Below are 16,429 nucleotides of genomic sequence, written 5' to 3' on the forward strand. Positions count from 1 at the left end.
ATGCCACTTTATACATTGTCTTACTGAACCTCCAGCTGACAGTGCCTTTCCTCAGCAATTAGCACAGTGCCTCACCAATAGTAGGAGCCTAATGAATGTGTATTATTAACTCTCCTAAAACTATCCTGAATTCTTTCTATATATAATTCTATATATACTACATACCATACCAAAATGTTGTCTTCCTCACAAGTAGGATGTTTCATTTGTATCTTTGTATATCCCTAGCACTTGGCATAATCCCCGGTTCAGAAAATACTTAATAATTGCTCAAGGAATGACTAAGTATACAAAAGTAATTTTGGGATAAGGAGACACTAATTGCCTTGGGGATTAGGAGAAGCCTCCTGTAGAAAATGGTGTTTATGATGAAATTTGAAAGAAACTAAAGATTCCAAAAAGAAGAGGCTTAAAAAGAATTAAATTCCATATATGGTGGTCCAGATTGAACAAGGGATAGAATGATGAAAGATTTAATATCATGTACGGAAAAGAAAGCCAGTTTAAATGGATAGTTTAATTCCTATAAAGTAGTAAAGAATATCAAACTTGAAAATGGAGTTTGGACCCAGGCTATAAAAGTGGTCAATAAACATCAGCAACAATGTTTCTTATGTGCAGTATTGAAGAAGTTAACAAGACAATGGCCAGCTCTCAAAAAACTTGAAGAAACTCTTTCTTTTGATGTATCTCTGCAAGTCATTCTTAGAAAGTTGCACAGAGCATTAAGAGATTAAGTGATTTACCAAGGGTCACCCAGCTAGGACATGTCAGAGGTCCCCATGAACCTATCTTTCTGGCCCCAAGGCAGGCTCCATATCCAGTCTTATCATTGCCTTTATGGCCACACATAAAGCTAGCTCATGCAGTCAAAACAGATGAAAATTCTCCATTACTTGCATCAAAACAAGGTAACACCTTGAAAACAGAAACACTATCAAGTACTCTGAAATTTAGAGCTATGTGACCCTCAGCAAATCAGTTAAGCTTGTTTCTTAATTTTCTTATCTGTGAAATGAGAGGATTGGCCATTATGTCCTCTTAGGTTCCTTTCAGCTATCACTCTATGATCCTATAATCTGAAGTCATCTTCTTCTTCTTTTTTTTTTTTTTAAATTAACTTTACTAGCTAAGGAGTGATAAATCAGGAAATATTTTAAACTTGTTCTTTAAGTTTAATGCCGTCAGATTGCCTGATATATTCTCTCTTTAGCAAAATAAACTGTAAAATAAACCTCAACTTTTCCTGTTATCGTTAATATGATACTAAGATGGAGGCAACTAGCTGGCATAGTTGATATAACATTGCAAGTGTTATCAGGAAAAGCTGGGTTCAAATATGGCCATCTGCCAAATATCACCACCTTCATCTATAAAACAGTGATAATAATAATTTTTATCTCACAAAGTTGTGGGGGAAGATCAAATGAGATAGTTCAAGAGCTCTGCAAACTGCATAGCACTACATAAATGCTAGCTATTACTATCATTCAATTCAGTTATGGACCAAGTACTTCAAATAGAAGATAATCAGGTCCTATAGTGGCCCAGATCAAACATTCTCACAAATATATATCATTAGTTACAAAGAGAACCAGTGAAAATGTGACCTTGACCATTAACAGAAAACAATTCAAAACACATCTTGTTAGTATTACCCAAGACATAATCACAACATATAATGAACAGACTTTATTCATTCTGTGGTTTAATATGAAAAATCAACTAAATTACACTGTCATTGCAAGGAATAAAATAGGAAAGTACCTAAGAATAAAAGACTTTTTAAAAAGAGAAACCTTCCTAAACACTGGAATAACTTCTGAATGTACATACGATTAGGTTATCTTCTAAAATTTGATCCAAATTTTATTTTTAAGTCAAGTTACCTACCTTTTATCTTTTTATACACTATCAATAAAAACTAGCTATCACTGTGTTTCTATTCTACATTTTTAAATTATGAGATTTTTAAAAAATCATAATCCTGAAGATCTATACTATGACTTTATTATACTTTGCCATGCTACATGATAGGGCTTGAAAAAACACAAACACTGTGACATGTCATTTGAGGGAAATCTCACCTGAAACTATAGAGATGTGCTTTATTTTTTTTCAGTTGATATACTATTACATTTTACAGTAACTTGAAAACAGATTCAAGGTGCCAGACAGCGCCCCTTTATCCAGGAAACAACTGACACAAGTAAGGTATTCTAAAGATCAAATGTCAAAATCATCAGAGACTAGTGGAGAAAATGGTAAGCATGGGGATAGGGAAGGGCAAATCATTAGAAAGGATACAAAGAAGAAAAAGATAGAATAGGGAAAGGAATCACTACTCTCTTTATTTTCCTACATTTCCCCCAAAAAATACTTTATCTAGAAACTGGTAAGATAATTTTTGAATTTTCTAAAAAGATCCTTTAAAGATTATTCTGTCAATATGCAATGTCCTAAAACCTTGAGACTGGGATCAACGCTTTGGGTTAGAATGTTTATTTTTTCCCCTCTAGCTTTTATTTCCCTGAAAGCCAAAAAATTCCTTCTGCTCACATTTTGAAGTTAGTTCCTAGAATTCAAACATATTTGTCAATCTATGGTATTTTAAATTTAGCTTACCATTACTAAAAATAAGTCACTGATAATCTAATTCATCTATGTAAAATTTAACTACATGTTGAAACAGCTCAGTTTTCATGGAAAACTCTGTATTTACCTTGAAATAAAGCTACTGGAAAGCCTAGATAACTAAGTGGAATTCCAGCATTCAAAACTCTTGATTGCATTTACACTGGGTTAGATGCAAATGGTCCTATCATCCCACATTTGGTAACACATTGATTTCATCTAAGCAAAATAATCTTTAACACTTTATAATTTTAAAAACTTTACAGTCCTACTTTTATTTTAAATCCTACTATTCCTTCTTTTTTACCTAATTGGAATTTAAAGCTCCTCAAAACTCACTGAGGTCCTTTAAAATAATCATCTTATTTTAGGCCAAACTTTTGCATAAAAAGTTGAATAAAAGAAAACAGAAAAATGGAAAAGGGGAAAGAAATTATAGTATAAAGGAAAGAAAACTAAAATTAGTTAGAAAGCCTGGGTGTCTTTTATAAAGCTGTATTCGGTCAACTAATTATATATAGCATGTTACAAAACTTTAATGCTTGTTAAATGTTGAACATTTATGTAATATGTACCTCAATTTCCATATCTATAAAAGGAATCCTTTTTCATAATTAGCATTGATGTTTTTATTGTATGAAATGTAAAATTATAGTATCCTGTACACTAATCTTTGGGATTTAGTGAAATAAGGCTTATTACAATATCAAATGTTTTAAAATGCACACATACACATATATAAATATATATAAAATACACACACATATATATAAATATAATTCCCAATGAAATGGCAATACTATCTTGAATGATAACAATAAACTTCTTTGGGAAACATGTTAAGAAATTCCACTAGATTTTTTTAAACCATAGCAAACCACCTAATCTTTATCAAGGAAAAAGAAAGCATACATTTCTTCTAAATTTTTAGTACCAATTGTGCTTGACAGATCTTTCTGTCCATCAGAGCTCAAACACAGAAAACAGATAATGGAACATTTTTCAACAAAATCCCTATTTAAAGAGAGAGAGAGAAAGAGAGAGAGAGACAGACAGACAGACAGACAGACACAGAGACAGAGAGACAGAGATGGGGTAAGGTGACAGGAAGGTAGTGGAAGGAGAATGAAGCCAAGCTTTTGAAATCAGTCAATTATCTCTAAGAATATAATGCAATGAATCCATAGTTACATAGCAAAATCTCACCTTGCTTTTCCAAACAATACTCCTGCAAATCTCTACAAATATTTTCATGTTTTTCAACCTCTGACACTTTCCTTAAAAATACAGAATGCATATATTCCTTGACACACATAGACTAGTATAGGAATATATATAATACTATATATTCACACTATATGTGAATCAGGTATTCTGAATTCTACTTTGGGCTTTAAACTTGATAGTGCTATGATTTTATATAAGCCACCACATAAGCAATAATTACTCACTTGGAGTCTCAAGGGATATTACAAGAATTAAGAAACATTCTTACAATATAAAACTTTCTAAGGATGGCTACTCATCCAAATATCAAAGCAGCTTTAGATATAAGGTAGTTGTTTTCAAAGTGTAGCCTTTTTTAGTCTGCTCCTGCTCCTAAAGTATGTGGCACAGGTTGGTCTCTTAAAGCATTATTATCTACACTATAACAATCTTACTTTAAGACAGAAAATTCTAAAATGAGTAAATAAGGATACTCATCACTATATCTCATCAAAAAGATTAACATTCATTCTTTAAATTTTACCAACTTTTTTTTAAAGTATAAGAAAATACATGAAAGATTTGTTGTCCCACTGTAATTGCAAAGTATAGAAGAACCACTGTTATGAGGCGAAAAGTACAGCTACAAAAAGAGACTATAAACAAAAATCATAATCCAAATGAAATTAATGAGGGGCAAAGCAAAAATATTTAAAATAATCAAACATCTGCGGTGTTTTATTCCTTCATTTACTTTACTTTTCAAAACACCATACTCCCCCTCCAAGATTAAGCTTACCTAGAAGATGGCATCATGTTTGTAGTCCTGAAGTTTGTTGTAAACGGGTTAGTAGAATCATAATCAAAATAATCCGGGCGATTTTCACCAAATGCATTAGGTGATTTCAAGTCACAAGAGCTGTCTGATCCCCCATTGCTAAGTTTGTCAGACCTCCTGCTATCCTTTTTCCCAGTCACTCTTTCAAAAAGACTAACTTTCTCTCTTTTCTCTCTTTTATTTTCTTTTTTGACTTCAACTGGTTTTGAAAATAAATTCATACCACTGTCCCAAGATTCACTGCTTTCTTCAAATGGATTTTTTTTTCTTGGCAGTGTTGCAAATTTTTGGGGTAATGAAGCAGTCACATTTGTAAATGGGTCATTTTGTGTTCCAAAAGACGATTCACCTTCATCAACTATGCTGTCAGGTTGGTTGATTTTAGAAGTATCAGCACTTAATGTTCTTCTATGTGGAGATTTGAGACTTCCTGCAAACAATTTTGTAGTTAATACATAGCCAGTGAGACATTACATCATACTATTTGACACATTCAGTGTGCACACTGATTCTGTTTTTAGAAGTTGAGTAATTAGTTATTTCCAAGATATTAACCTTAAAAATAATCTTGTAAAATAATTCATTTTAAGATGCCACTGTCTAATGGCATAAAGGTTCTAAGCAAATGACACTTACAGCATTACTAAACATGTGCCTAATAAGCTCTTCACTTCAGACAAAGCATGATATAAACAAACTAGTGTAGGTATATCTTCTTGGTATGAGAAAGTTACAAAGTATTTCAAGGATTTGTGTGTGTGTTTTAAAATTATTTACTATTAAACTCATTTTTAATATGCAGGATTTATTTTCAAAGACATTTTTGACCCCCGAAAGAATGTATCCTGTAACACAATCTATACAGAATTAAATGTTATAAAGTCTTCAATATGGAAAAACAGCAATAAAAGAGAATTAGACCATAAAAGGAAGTTTTAAAACTGAAGAATTCATGCTGAAAATTTGCTAAAAATAGAAATGAATTTACATTACTTACTAATGAAAGGATTGAGAACTCATTTAAAAAAAAAAAATTTAAAAAAAAAAAGCATTTTCCAACTTAAAAAAGTATATGTAAGAAAATCAAAGGGTGGTTTAAACTTCTATCAAAACATCTAGTAAAACATTTCACTTACCACTTTCCTCAACAGATTCAAATGACTCTAATTGGCGCCTGAAAAGATGGGTATGACCAATTGTGGTAGTCTTCAATTTCTCTGAAGAAACATGTGATGCAGTTAAATCAGACATTGAATGAGCTGAAGAAAGTCGCTGAGGTCCCAAAAGAAAAGGCTTTTTTGGTCTAGATTTCATCTGTATTTCACTACTTGAAAGTTCAATGTTAGCATCAGGCATGTGAGTACTTGGAATGATTGCTGAAGATGTATCAGAAAACGACCCATCATTCTTTCTACCTTTCATTTTATCTTTTAGTTTTGCAAAAGGAGATCTTGTTTTGTCCTTCATGGATAGATCAAACATACTGGCTGTCATATTGTTCCTCATAAATTGAATGTTGACCTTTATTTCTCCTCTGTCTTTGGCTCTTTTCCCTTGTTTGGATTCTAATCTAAACCACCTTAAAAAGAAGGGAAAAAGTGGGCTTTATCAGGCATTCAGTTATGTTCATTAGATTTATTATTTGCACAGCATCACCAAATACTCAAAAAAATTTCCAATCAAGGTATCTTTGAACCCTAAGATTGATGTAACAAAATGCTGACAAGACTATAAAATATAACTTACAAAGTTTGCATATTTTAAATTTCCTTTAAATAGTTTTTTGTATTATCCATCACCTACCCAGCCCCCCAACTCAAATGTAAGTAGCCATAGGTCTACAAGTTTCTTCTGATATTTTAAAGTGCAATACCTTCGCTTAATTTCTTAAATTAAAAAAAAAAAAATTTATGGGAGAATAGCAAGTATTTCCAAAACAAATACATGCATCCAGCCAATCTATATTATAACATTCCAATATAAGGAAAATACTATAAAAGGATGTAAAAATTAAAAATATAACAATAAGGTATATTTCATTAGACAGAAAACCTTAAAATTTCAAATATAAATGATTGTTTTTCATAACTTGACATTTCAAGACAACTTAAAAATGGAATAACAGTGTTTTATCAAACTTAGTAATCCTGTACATTTCTAGGTTTATCCATTTTCAAAGAGGTTATACAACTATTACTATGCTATGAAATGAAGCTAGTTGAATAGGCTTGAAAACAGAAGTGTCAGTATACCTTTTTAAGTGACCTTTTCTTTTATGATTTTAAAATCACTCACCTTTAAAATTCTTATCAGTAATAGCTAACATGTTTCCATATGTGATAAATGTTGCTAATGGCCTAAGTAAATTTTCTTGACATTGAAAAATACTGAAGGAGAGAATCTGAAAGCACTCACCAATAAAAATTCTTTTTGAGTTAGGCAATTTACAATGACAAATAATGATCAAATTCTTTGAAAAATGATACTCCCAAAATCCTTCAACACTATAAATACTACTTGGGTACAATAAGTACATTTAACTCACCCTAATGAGAAATAATTTAATAACTTTGAAGATCACTGGGGACACAATGCAACTTATTTATACCATATTTTATATTAGATTCATAAATAGAAACTAATATAAAAGCATATGATTTTTCCTTGATCCCCTGCTCTCTCTTCATACTCTCTGTGATCTCATCAATTCCATGAGTACAATTATTACTGCTATATAGATGATGCCCAAATCTACATAAGATGAGACCACACATAAAAATCTGGACATGGAAACAGTAAGCCTTGAATTCAAATCTGATTTGAAACTGTATACTTCAGCTTCCTCAGCAGTAAAAAACAGATAATAATAGCATCTATCTTACAATGCTTAAACTTAACCGATATGTCAAGTACTTAAAAATCTTAAAAATGCTAACACAGATCTTACATTACTACCTACCTGCTAGACATCTTCACCTGAATGTCACATAGGTGATTCAAACTCAACCATGTCCAAAACGGGGTTTTGGTTTTGTTTTTGGTAATCTTTTCCCTCTCTACCCATCTCTTCATCTAACTTCCCTATTTTGGGGGATTGGATTACCATCATATAATTTCCTTAGGATTGCCATTTTGGCAATTTCAAATCTCCCTTATTTCCTACTCAATCAAATAGGAAATCTTGTTAAGCAGGCCTCCACATATCATTTCTTCCTCTTTCCAAGCACAAAGTCATTAGCCTTGTTCTCTCATATGGCTCTTTGTAGGCCATTCAAAGGCCTTAACAATCTATCTCCAATCTTTACGTCTAAATGTATTTCATTTTTATCCCTATAGTCATTTTTTTTCCATCTGAATATGTACAAGAACATCTCTAACCTCCATGCCCCTGCACAAGCTGGAATGTTTTGCCCTCCTAATATACTTCTTGGAATTCCAACCTCCCTTCAAGTCTCAAATCAGGTGCCTTCTCCCATAGGAAGCCTTTCTTGAATCCCCTCAAACTGTTATTGCACCCAGGCCCCTGAAATTACTAAGTTTTTATTAAGTGTATACATTTTTCCCCCAATCCCTTCCATTCCCAATCCAAGTAAACGGTCTTGTAAAGCTTTGTGATGATAATGCAACTTATTAAGGATTGGAAGGGCTAAAGGGGAGGTGACAAAAGGAGCATCCTCAATGCCTAAAACAATACTTTATATAAAAGAGGAGCTTAATAAATGTTTGTTGAATTGAGTTTTTATAAAATATGCAAACTGAACACAATGCTGAGAAATCTGGTTATAATAAACTGAGCTAAGATTACTGAAAATGAAAAGCTTAATGCCTCCTGCTAGCATCCATATACTTCATGTAACAGTATAATGGAAATACATTTCATTCCAATAGACTACACACTTTATTTAAATAAAGTATACAAGGCATAGTTTACTTAGATTTCATTTATAGCTTCCTTAACCGTGAAAAATACCACAATTTTCAGAATATCACAAGGGGTTCTTCTTACAAGGGAAGATTAGTCATAACACTATGCAAGAGCATAAAAGCTTACCAAATGTTTATCAACAGACTTTGTTTAAGTAACTCCTCTGAAAGCATGGATATTTTACTTCATTATCAAGTAACACAAAAGTCTTTTATAAAGTCAAGTCCACAGATCCACAAGCCAGACACTGGCACTTAGAATGCAAAAAAGGCAAGAGACATCACTGCTTTCAAGGAACTCTAATGAGGAAGACAATATTGAAAACTAAATATGTACAATCAAGACATATACATAATAAACTGAAGATGATCAATAAAATCAAGACATCAGCACAAAGGAGAATTTAGAGGATCTTTCTGAAGAAGGTGGGATTTTACCTGGAACTGAAAGAAAGGTAGGAAAGCCAAAGGCAAAAACGAAGAGGGAAGAATTCCAGGTTGAGAGAATGAGCCAGTGAACATGCCTAGAGTTAGGAAATGGAATATTTTCCATGAGGAAGCCAGTGTCATTAGATCAAAGTATACATAGAAATGAGTAAGATATTATAAAACCCGAAGTCAAACCTAAAAAGTTTTTTAGTTAAAAAGAAATTAAATAACTCAATTTTATACAGGTCACATTCAGAATATGCAAGACACAAGCTATTACATTTAATACTGATCAGATAAACACTTAGTTCTATTAGACAAGACCACAAAAAATATGTCCTTAAAATGTAAAACAGCCACATCTGAACAAAGTCCCTAAAATAGGCAATCTGAAAGAATCATTCTCCTCCGCTTGTCCATCTTTCTTCCTCCTTCCTTTCTGCTGAGTCAACTAAATAAATTTTACATAGATATAGAATTGTATGTGAAATAAAATTTTATATTATTAAAAATATCATGATGCAGGATGCCATAAATTTAATGAGGCATAAATTATTTTGAAATAAACATTATAGTCCATTTGGGTAATCACATTCTCCTACTTTCATTGTTTATATATAAGCTAAACAAGGTTAACTCATTTATTGATACTTTGACTTTATATATAAAGAAATTATTCAATAGACTGTTAGTCTATTTTCTTCTTGGAAAATAACTTATTTCCAGGATTGGGCTCTCCAATATATCTACAAGACCATGTACAACTATAGTTAGTTGTATTGGACTCCAGGGTCAAAATCATAACAGCTTGAGCCATTTAGTTTGCAATGCTAATCCTGTTTCAATACAAAAGTCTGTAAGAAAGAAAACCAAGTAAGAAAATGTGAATGGATGCAGGGAAAATTTATTCATACTAGATGATAGCTAACATATATATTCTTCAAAGTATTTTGTATATATCACCTCACAGCACATGACCTAACAGTGTATAGGATCTTCATATATATTTAAATAGAAAAGTATACAAAAACCAAGAGAACTAATCTTCTAATAATAGACATCCAAGAAATTTTCTCTAAACCATTATTTACTATTTAAATTTGGAAATATCAAAGATAGGTATCTATGATACACCATAATTATTACTTTTATTATTAATATTAAAAAAAAAACTGTCAGACTTTCATTAGAGTTCAAAGGAACCTTAAAATCACTCTGTAATCAATCCCTTCAACTTTGAGCTGAAGAACTGGTGGTCCAGATTAAGTTAAAATGTCTGAACCAAGGTCATATAACTAGTTTGTAGTAGACAGCCTTCTGGATTTCTTAACTCCTAATTTGTTATTGCTTCTTCTAATATACTGACCTCTTGAATGACTGAAAGACAAAAAGCTATAGTATTATCAAAGGCACTAAACATTTTAAAAAGCAACCTACAAACAATTTAAATCTTTAACCTCCTTAGTTATGAGATTACTTTGTACCATAAATTTAATTCTAAAAATAAAGCTCTAGCTCTGTGTGGAAGTCCATAATTTGATTCCACTTTTTCTAAATTAAGATACAGGTTCCAATACTATCATTCAGATAAGAGTATTTCTGCTGATCATTTTCACAAGCATTTAATATTAATAAAAATTTAAGAAAATAACTCTTAATTAAATTAAACAAAAATAACAATTAAGAACCAACAATATTAAACAACTTACATAAAGAATAAAAGATCTAAAGTAAAAAAAGAACAGTAGCACTAATGTGAAGTAAATAGGAAAATTCAATGACTAGAAAATGGGATTCAAAGGTACTATAATCTTTATGGAATTCAGATAGAAGAAACAAAACAATCTAGTTACTATTGTCTTACCAATGTAGTGGCTACTGCCTAGCCAATATAGCCATGGAACTACTTATCAATTAATATTCATATTGAGAAATATTTGACAGATGATACATCATAAACAGCAATAATATAGAGGAAAAAGGTAAACTATTCATAAAAAACCCATCAATTGAGAATGTAACAACGGATAAATAATATCTAGAGTGTCACACTATGAAACACAGGTAGAACTATATCCCAAAGGAGAAAGAACAAAGGAGGAAATGAAAATAGAATAATAAAATTTTTACATAAAACCTCCTAAATCTGTAAAATGCTTCGACAAGGACAAAATATAAGCATAACAAATAATTTCACTTAATATTAATATTCATTCAGTCTCATACTTTGAAGTAACGGCTCCTTCTTCTAAAGTACCAAAGCACATTGTAACAGTAGATAATGATGATAGCTGACATTTATATAGGACTTTAAAATTTATGAACCCCTTTATATGTTGTCTTATTTCATCCTTACAACAACCTAATGAAATAAAATCACAAAAATATTATTTCCACAGAAAAAGAAACTGAGGTTAAGGATAAGTCCCATCAGCTCTAAGTGACTAAGCCAGGATTCAAATCCAGGTCTTATTCTAAGTCTGAAACTCCTTTGCCAACAGATTGACCCTTAGTGAATTATTTTTGTACATATCTTATATTAAACATATATTCCATGATGGCAGTGACTTCAACGTCTTATCCTTTCCAAATCCTAGCAAAAAGATTTGTGGAGCAGATGTGAAATAAACTTTAAAGCTGGATTTGACTAGTTCAATTCCTACATTTTACTAAAACTAAGGCCCAACTTGGTAAAATAATTTGCACAGGATTTAATCTTAAAAAAAAAAAAAAAAAAAAAAAAAAAGAACAAAAACAATGATTTTGAATTCTCTTTGAACATTCTAAAGGGGTTTTTTTTTTTTCTGATAAACAACCCAGTCACCAATTAGTTAAGACACATTTATTGCAGAATATATATTTACATTTTAGGACACTGATTATCGGGAAGCAGAGGTCAAAGATATTTTTATGTTTCTAGAATTAATCAAGTTGTAAAATAGCTCTAAAATAGGACATCCTTTGTGTAGAGTTCTTCTTTGGCTGGTGGACCATTCTCAGAAGTGTTTTAAATGCAAATATTTAATTATATGCATAAAATTGTAACAGATGCCAGTTATAGTAAAGAAGTGATTAGAAAAAGCATTTTTTTTTCCTAAATTCAGAGACCCTATGTTAAAAATCTCTGCTATAAAGCTTCAGGCAAACTTTAATGGGAAGCACAAAAAGGTACTTGACATTATAGTTGAGGTAGGCACATATAGTCTACCAAATATCTAAGTCCTTCACCAGATCAATAGTGTATCCACAAGCTAAAGCATAAAACTTCAGAATAAAAGTATAAGCATAAGAAGTAATTTAAGTTGCTTTGATGTGTTTTTATACTGCTAAAACATGGAAGTCTTAATGAGGCCTTCAAGAACCATTCTTGAGATATCATTTGTTTTCCCAGGCTTCCTAAAGATAAAATGAAGACATAGCATTTTGGGCTTAGTGGATTAATGCTGATTTTTTTTTTTTCTCATCTCTTGAGTCCTGGATTTAAACTCAATATGGCCTCAATTCAATTTTTAGTGGGCACCAGTCCATGTTAGAAAAATCATCACACATGTGGGAACTATTCCCAAACAATTGGTGCTATTTGGTCAGAAGTGGGGAAAAGATTGGCATTAAGGGTGCTACAGGCCAGAATGCAGGTGCACTGGCAAGGCTGCACAGAGAAGTTTTAAAAAGCTCATGCCTACATCATATCTAACTCTAGGGATTCTAAATACTATTTTCATGAACATTAAACATACAATGTATTGCTGTAAAAAAGCAATAGATATTACATAACAGCATGCACAATTTTATTATTCTGTTATATTAAACATGGTTTTATTTTCTCAAGTCTCATGCCAGCACCAAGCCATTAAAGTTGAAGACACAGAAGTAGAAGTACTCTCCAGGCCGGTACTTAAATTATTTAAATTCAGCCATTTTCCCTTCTTTCTTTAAGGAGAAAAAGTGATGAATGGGGTCAGTGAAAAACAGAAGTAGTTTACAGAATTTCATCCTTTATCATAATGCAATTTAGAATAAATCAACCTCTAAATATTTTTCTTTAGTTCAATATCATAGAGGGGGGAAAGTGTCACCCTCTAGTTTTTATGGAAATTCTAAATCAGCTGGTAGCCTTCATCACTCATATTGATTTTCTAAAAAACACTTGGGAATTGCTGACAGGGTTCAGCATTGTGCAGAATATTAAATATCTTTTTTTGTAATACACTAGTGACTCAAGTCTGTCTTTTGCAAGGCCATATGTACAGCTGTGCTGGAAAGAGGAAGCTATTAAATATATTAAAAAACTAGAAATATTACCAATAAAGAGACTTCATCAAATAACCTGGTCCTCATTCATCTCCACACAAAGCAAAAAAAAAAAAAAAAAAAAGTTAAGGATACAGAACATAAGAAAACTACTTGGACACAATAACATTATAAGCCTAGGTAATATAGTTTGGAGCAACAATTTAATTTTCAAACAATACTAATCAATTTTATTTAAGTCAATATACACATGCAAACTTTTGCCCATAGAAACTAGACTGTCAACTGTCACTTTTTTGGATAAATGCTAGCACATACAAAAAGATCTTGAATCAAGGAAAACAGATATTTCAAACTAAGAATGTTTAAGTTTTCAGTTAGATCAACTATTTATTTGGAAAATGTACTCTTAATAGGTCAGTAACACAATCTATCAAATATCTGAAAATATAGTATAAAATTTGAAAATTAATGTGGCATAAGAAATTCATAATCTTGATACTTGAAAGTATGTTCCAAACATTAGTCTTTAAAGCATCTCCTAACATGCATATACCAATTTTAACATATAAATATTATTTTTTTAAAAACAACCCCAATAATACGAAAAAACTCAATGGAAAACAAAATACTTTTTAAAAAGGAAATGCAAAATGTATTTCACTGTGCTACTAAGAGCACAGATACTATCCATTTTATGTTTCTGTCTTTTCCTTTTTTCCTTAGGACATTTTCACCTTAATATTTTAAAATATTTATTATCACTTTTAATCTTACATTCTTGGCATTTATCACTAATACAAACCTTGGATGAGGATTTAAAATATGGATTCTCCCCCAAAAAGTATTTTCTAAAAGTTCCGAAGCAATATATACTTTAGTCTACACGTTTTATAGTTAAAGTATGTGAAATGTCATTAGGTAAATTCACACTAGTCAAATGATTTTTAAAGAGGAAATTTGACTGTGGTTATGAGTGAATTACTCACTCTCAAAACATTCTATTTGTCTCTTCCAAGTTTGTAGACCTGTAATTCAACCAGTACTTCTTTCCAGAATATAACAAAACTGATTATTTCCTCATAATATCCTTGGGTGAAAAGTTGAATTAGGCAGTACTTCTTACTTCTGGAAGTACTTTGTTTCATTTTAATATTTAGTGTTGAGGTTTTTACTTATTGTTTTCATAAAAAATAGGTCTCATGACTAAAGATCCCTATTAAGAAGGCCCTGTTTCCAATGCACATGCTGTTAAGCTTCTTCATCCTAAGAACTGAATCAATACTTTTAATCTTGAAGCACTTAGTATGGACAAATATATTAGCTTTGTGGAAGTAATTTTGAAGTCATTTGCTGGCATGATTAGAATGAAAATATAAAAGAAGTTATAAGAATATTCAAAGTCAGAAATGAAACATTTATGTTACTTGCAAATTCTAGATTTCGAATTGCTATAGTTGTTATTACTAAGTTGTCTTGAGATAGAGCAACAGTTGACAAAGAAATAATCTATTGTATAAGTAATCCTAAAATGGAATAAGAAATCCTAAATTTTTGAAATTTAACATTAAAACACTACCCTAATATGTTTGATATATTTTCCCCCCGGAGGCTACTAAACTTTGTAAACCCCATCTCTTTGACTAATTTTTTAGGATTATAAGCATACTTACCCATTTTTATAAGGCTAAAAGTGACAGCTTCTTATAAGTCACACTCCAAAAGTATTACCAAAAAAAGTTATCATGTGTAAATCCTAAACAGATGACTATTTTAAAATAAAACAAATAACAGAATGGAACCTGTGCAATACGGTTTTTAAACGTTTTTTCCCTGCGAGTTATTATTATTATTTTTTTTTTACTTTTGATTCATTCCTGTGAATGGAGTAGTTAAAAGTCATCCCACTTCATCCAGAAACCTATGCCTCTCAAATAAATAGAAAGTCCTGTTTGTTTACAAGATGAGATACATTTTAAATACAAGACAAGAAAATAAAGTGCATGACTTACTCTGTTTTCCTTCTCTGTTTGTCCTCAAAGATGTCATTGAGATTGATTGCCACCTGCCCCAAAAATTTGTCCAGACCCACCAAAGACCTGTGCATGACTACCAGGAAGAGAATGTATTTCTCTGGATTGCTCTGCATTAGCAACCCAGGTAGCTCAAAAGAGGCCTCTTCTTTCCAAACCGGATCTAGGGTTTTCTCGGCTACCGAGGTGGAATATTTCTCTTTGCCCAGCTGGATGATAGTGTATGTGTCATTGGTGCCACTTTTGCCTTTCGGCTTCAGATCTTTGGCTTGAAGCACGGTCACCTGCACATGAGTTGGAAACCACTTCTGGGCTTGCTCGGACAACATCATTTTGCCTTTTGGGGGGTCCCCAAGGGGGATTACGAACAGTAGCAATAAATGAAAATTCCCCAAGCCTAAGTCTGCAGGGACTGCATATTAAGGACACTTTACGAGGAGCTCAAAGTTGCCCGATTTCTATTTGCTCCCAGTCTCAAAGCTTGCCAGCCTCGTGGTCCGGCGAAGCCGCAGCCCCGAGAGCCCCCGCCCGCCGCCGCCGCCTCCGGGGCTGGCATCCCCGGGCCGGGCCGATCCCGCTATCGCTCTCAGGCTCCCCAGTTTCGGGGTTTTTCTAGCTACTAGCCTTGGGGAAAGGGGGGTCAGGTGCTAAGAGGGAGGGGTGCTCCTTCCGGGCCCGGCCCCAGGAACAGGTGAGGCCTGCCCCGGGTCACCTGCGCCCCATAGGGCGGGGCGGGCGCGGAGCGGGGGGCTTTCCTCGGCTGCCAAGGCTCGGTTTCCCTAATCTGGTCCGGGCCGCCCCAACCCAGCACGCCCGCTCGGGGCCTCCCCCGCGGCACCTGCTCGGGCTCCCGCCCCCGCCTCGCTCCCGGGTCTCCCTTAGGTCGGGTCGGCCCCGCCCCGGACCCCAACCCCCGGCTAATACAAACCCCCGGCGGCTCGGACTCGGGCTGCGCCCTCTCCCTTTCTCCCTCTCTCTGTCCCTCCACCTCCCTCCTCTCGCCTGCTCCTCCTCCTCCTCTTCCTCCTCCTCCTCCTCTCCCTCCTTCTCCTCCTCCTCTCCTCTCAGAAGCAGGGGCTGTCGGGCCGCGGCCCTCGCTTCTCGGTCACCTAAG

At 33.3% G+C, this 16,429-nt stretch overlaps 1 protein-coding gene across 3 annotated transcripts in view; it reads right to left on the bottom strand.

Moving 5' to 3' along the window:
• Positions 1 to 16,205, bottom strand: part of RAB11FIP2 (RAB11 family interacting protein 2) — a 66,767-nt gene extending 50,562 nt beyond the window's left edge. For 2 of the 3 annotated variants that reach the window (XR_012487078.1, XM_074295719.1), the window contains exons 1-3: positions 15,295 to 16,205; positions 5,815 to 6,257; positions 4,640 to 5,108 (exon numbers count right to left, since the gene is read on the bottom strand). Coding sequence is in view for 2 of the 3 variants with exons in the window: in XM_074295719.1 (XP_074151820.1) it covers positions 4,640 to 5,108; positions 5,815 to 6,257; positions 15,295 to 15,647 (1,265 nt within the window). In the remaining variant the exon portion in view is untranslated. The remainder of the gene's footprint in view (positions 1 to 4,639; positions 5,109 to 5,814; positions 6,258 to 15,294) is intronic. The other variant, XM_074295720.1, reaches the window with a different exon arrangement.
• Between the last annotated feature and the right edge of the window lie 224 nt (positions 16,206 to 16,429).

This window comes from Sminthopsis crassicaudata, chromosome 2 (assembly GCF_048593235.1).
Source record: "Sminthopsis crassicaudata isolate SCR6 chromosome 2, ASM4859323v1, whole genome shotgun sequence".
NCBI classification, from domain to species: domain Eukaryota; kingdom Metazoa; phylum Chordata; class Mammalia; order Dasyuromorphia; family Dasyuridae; genus Sminthopsis; species Sminthopsis crassicaudata.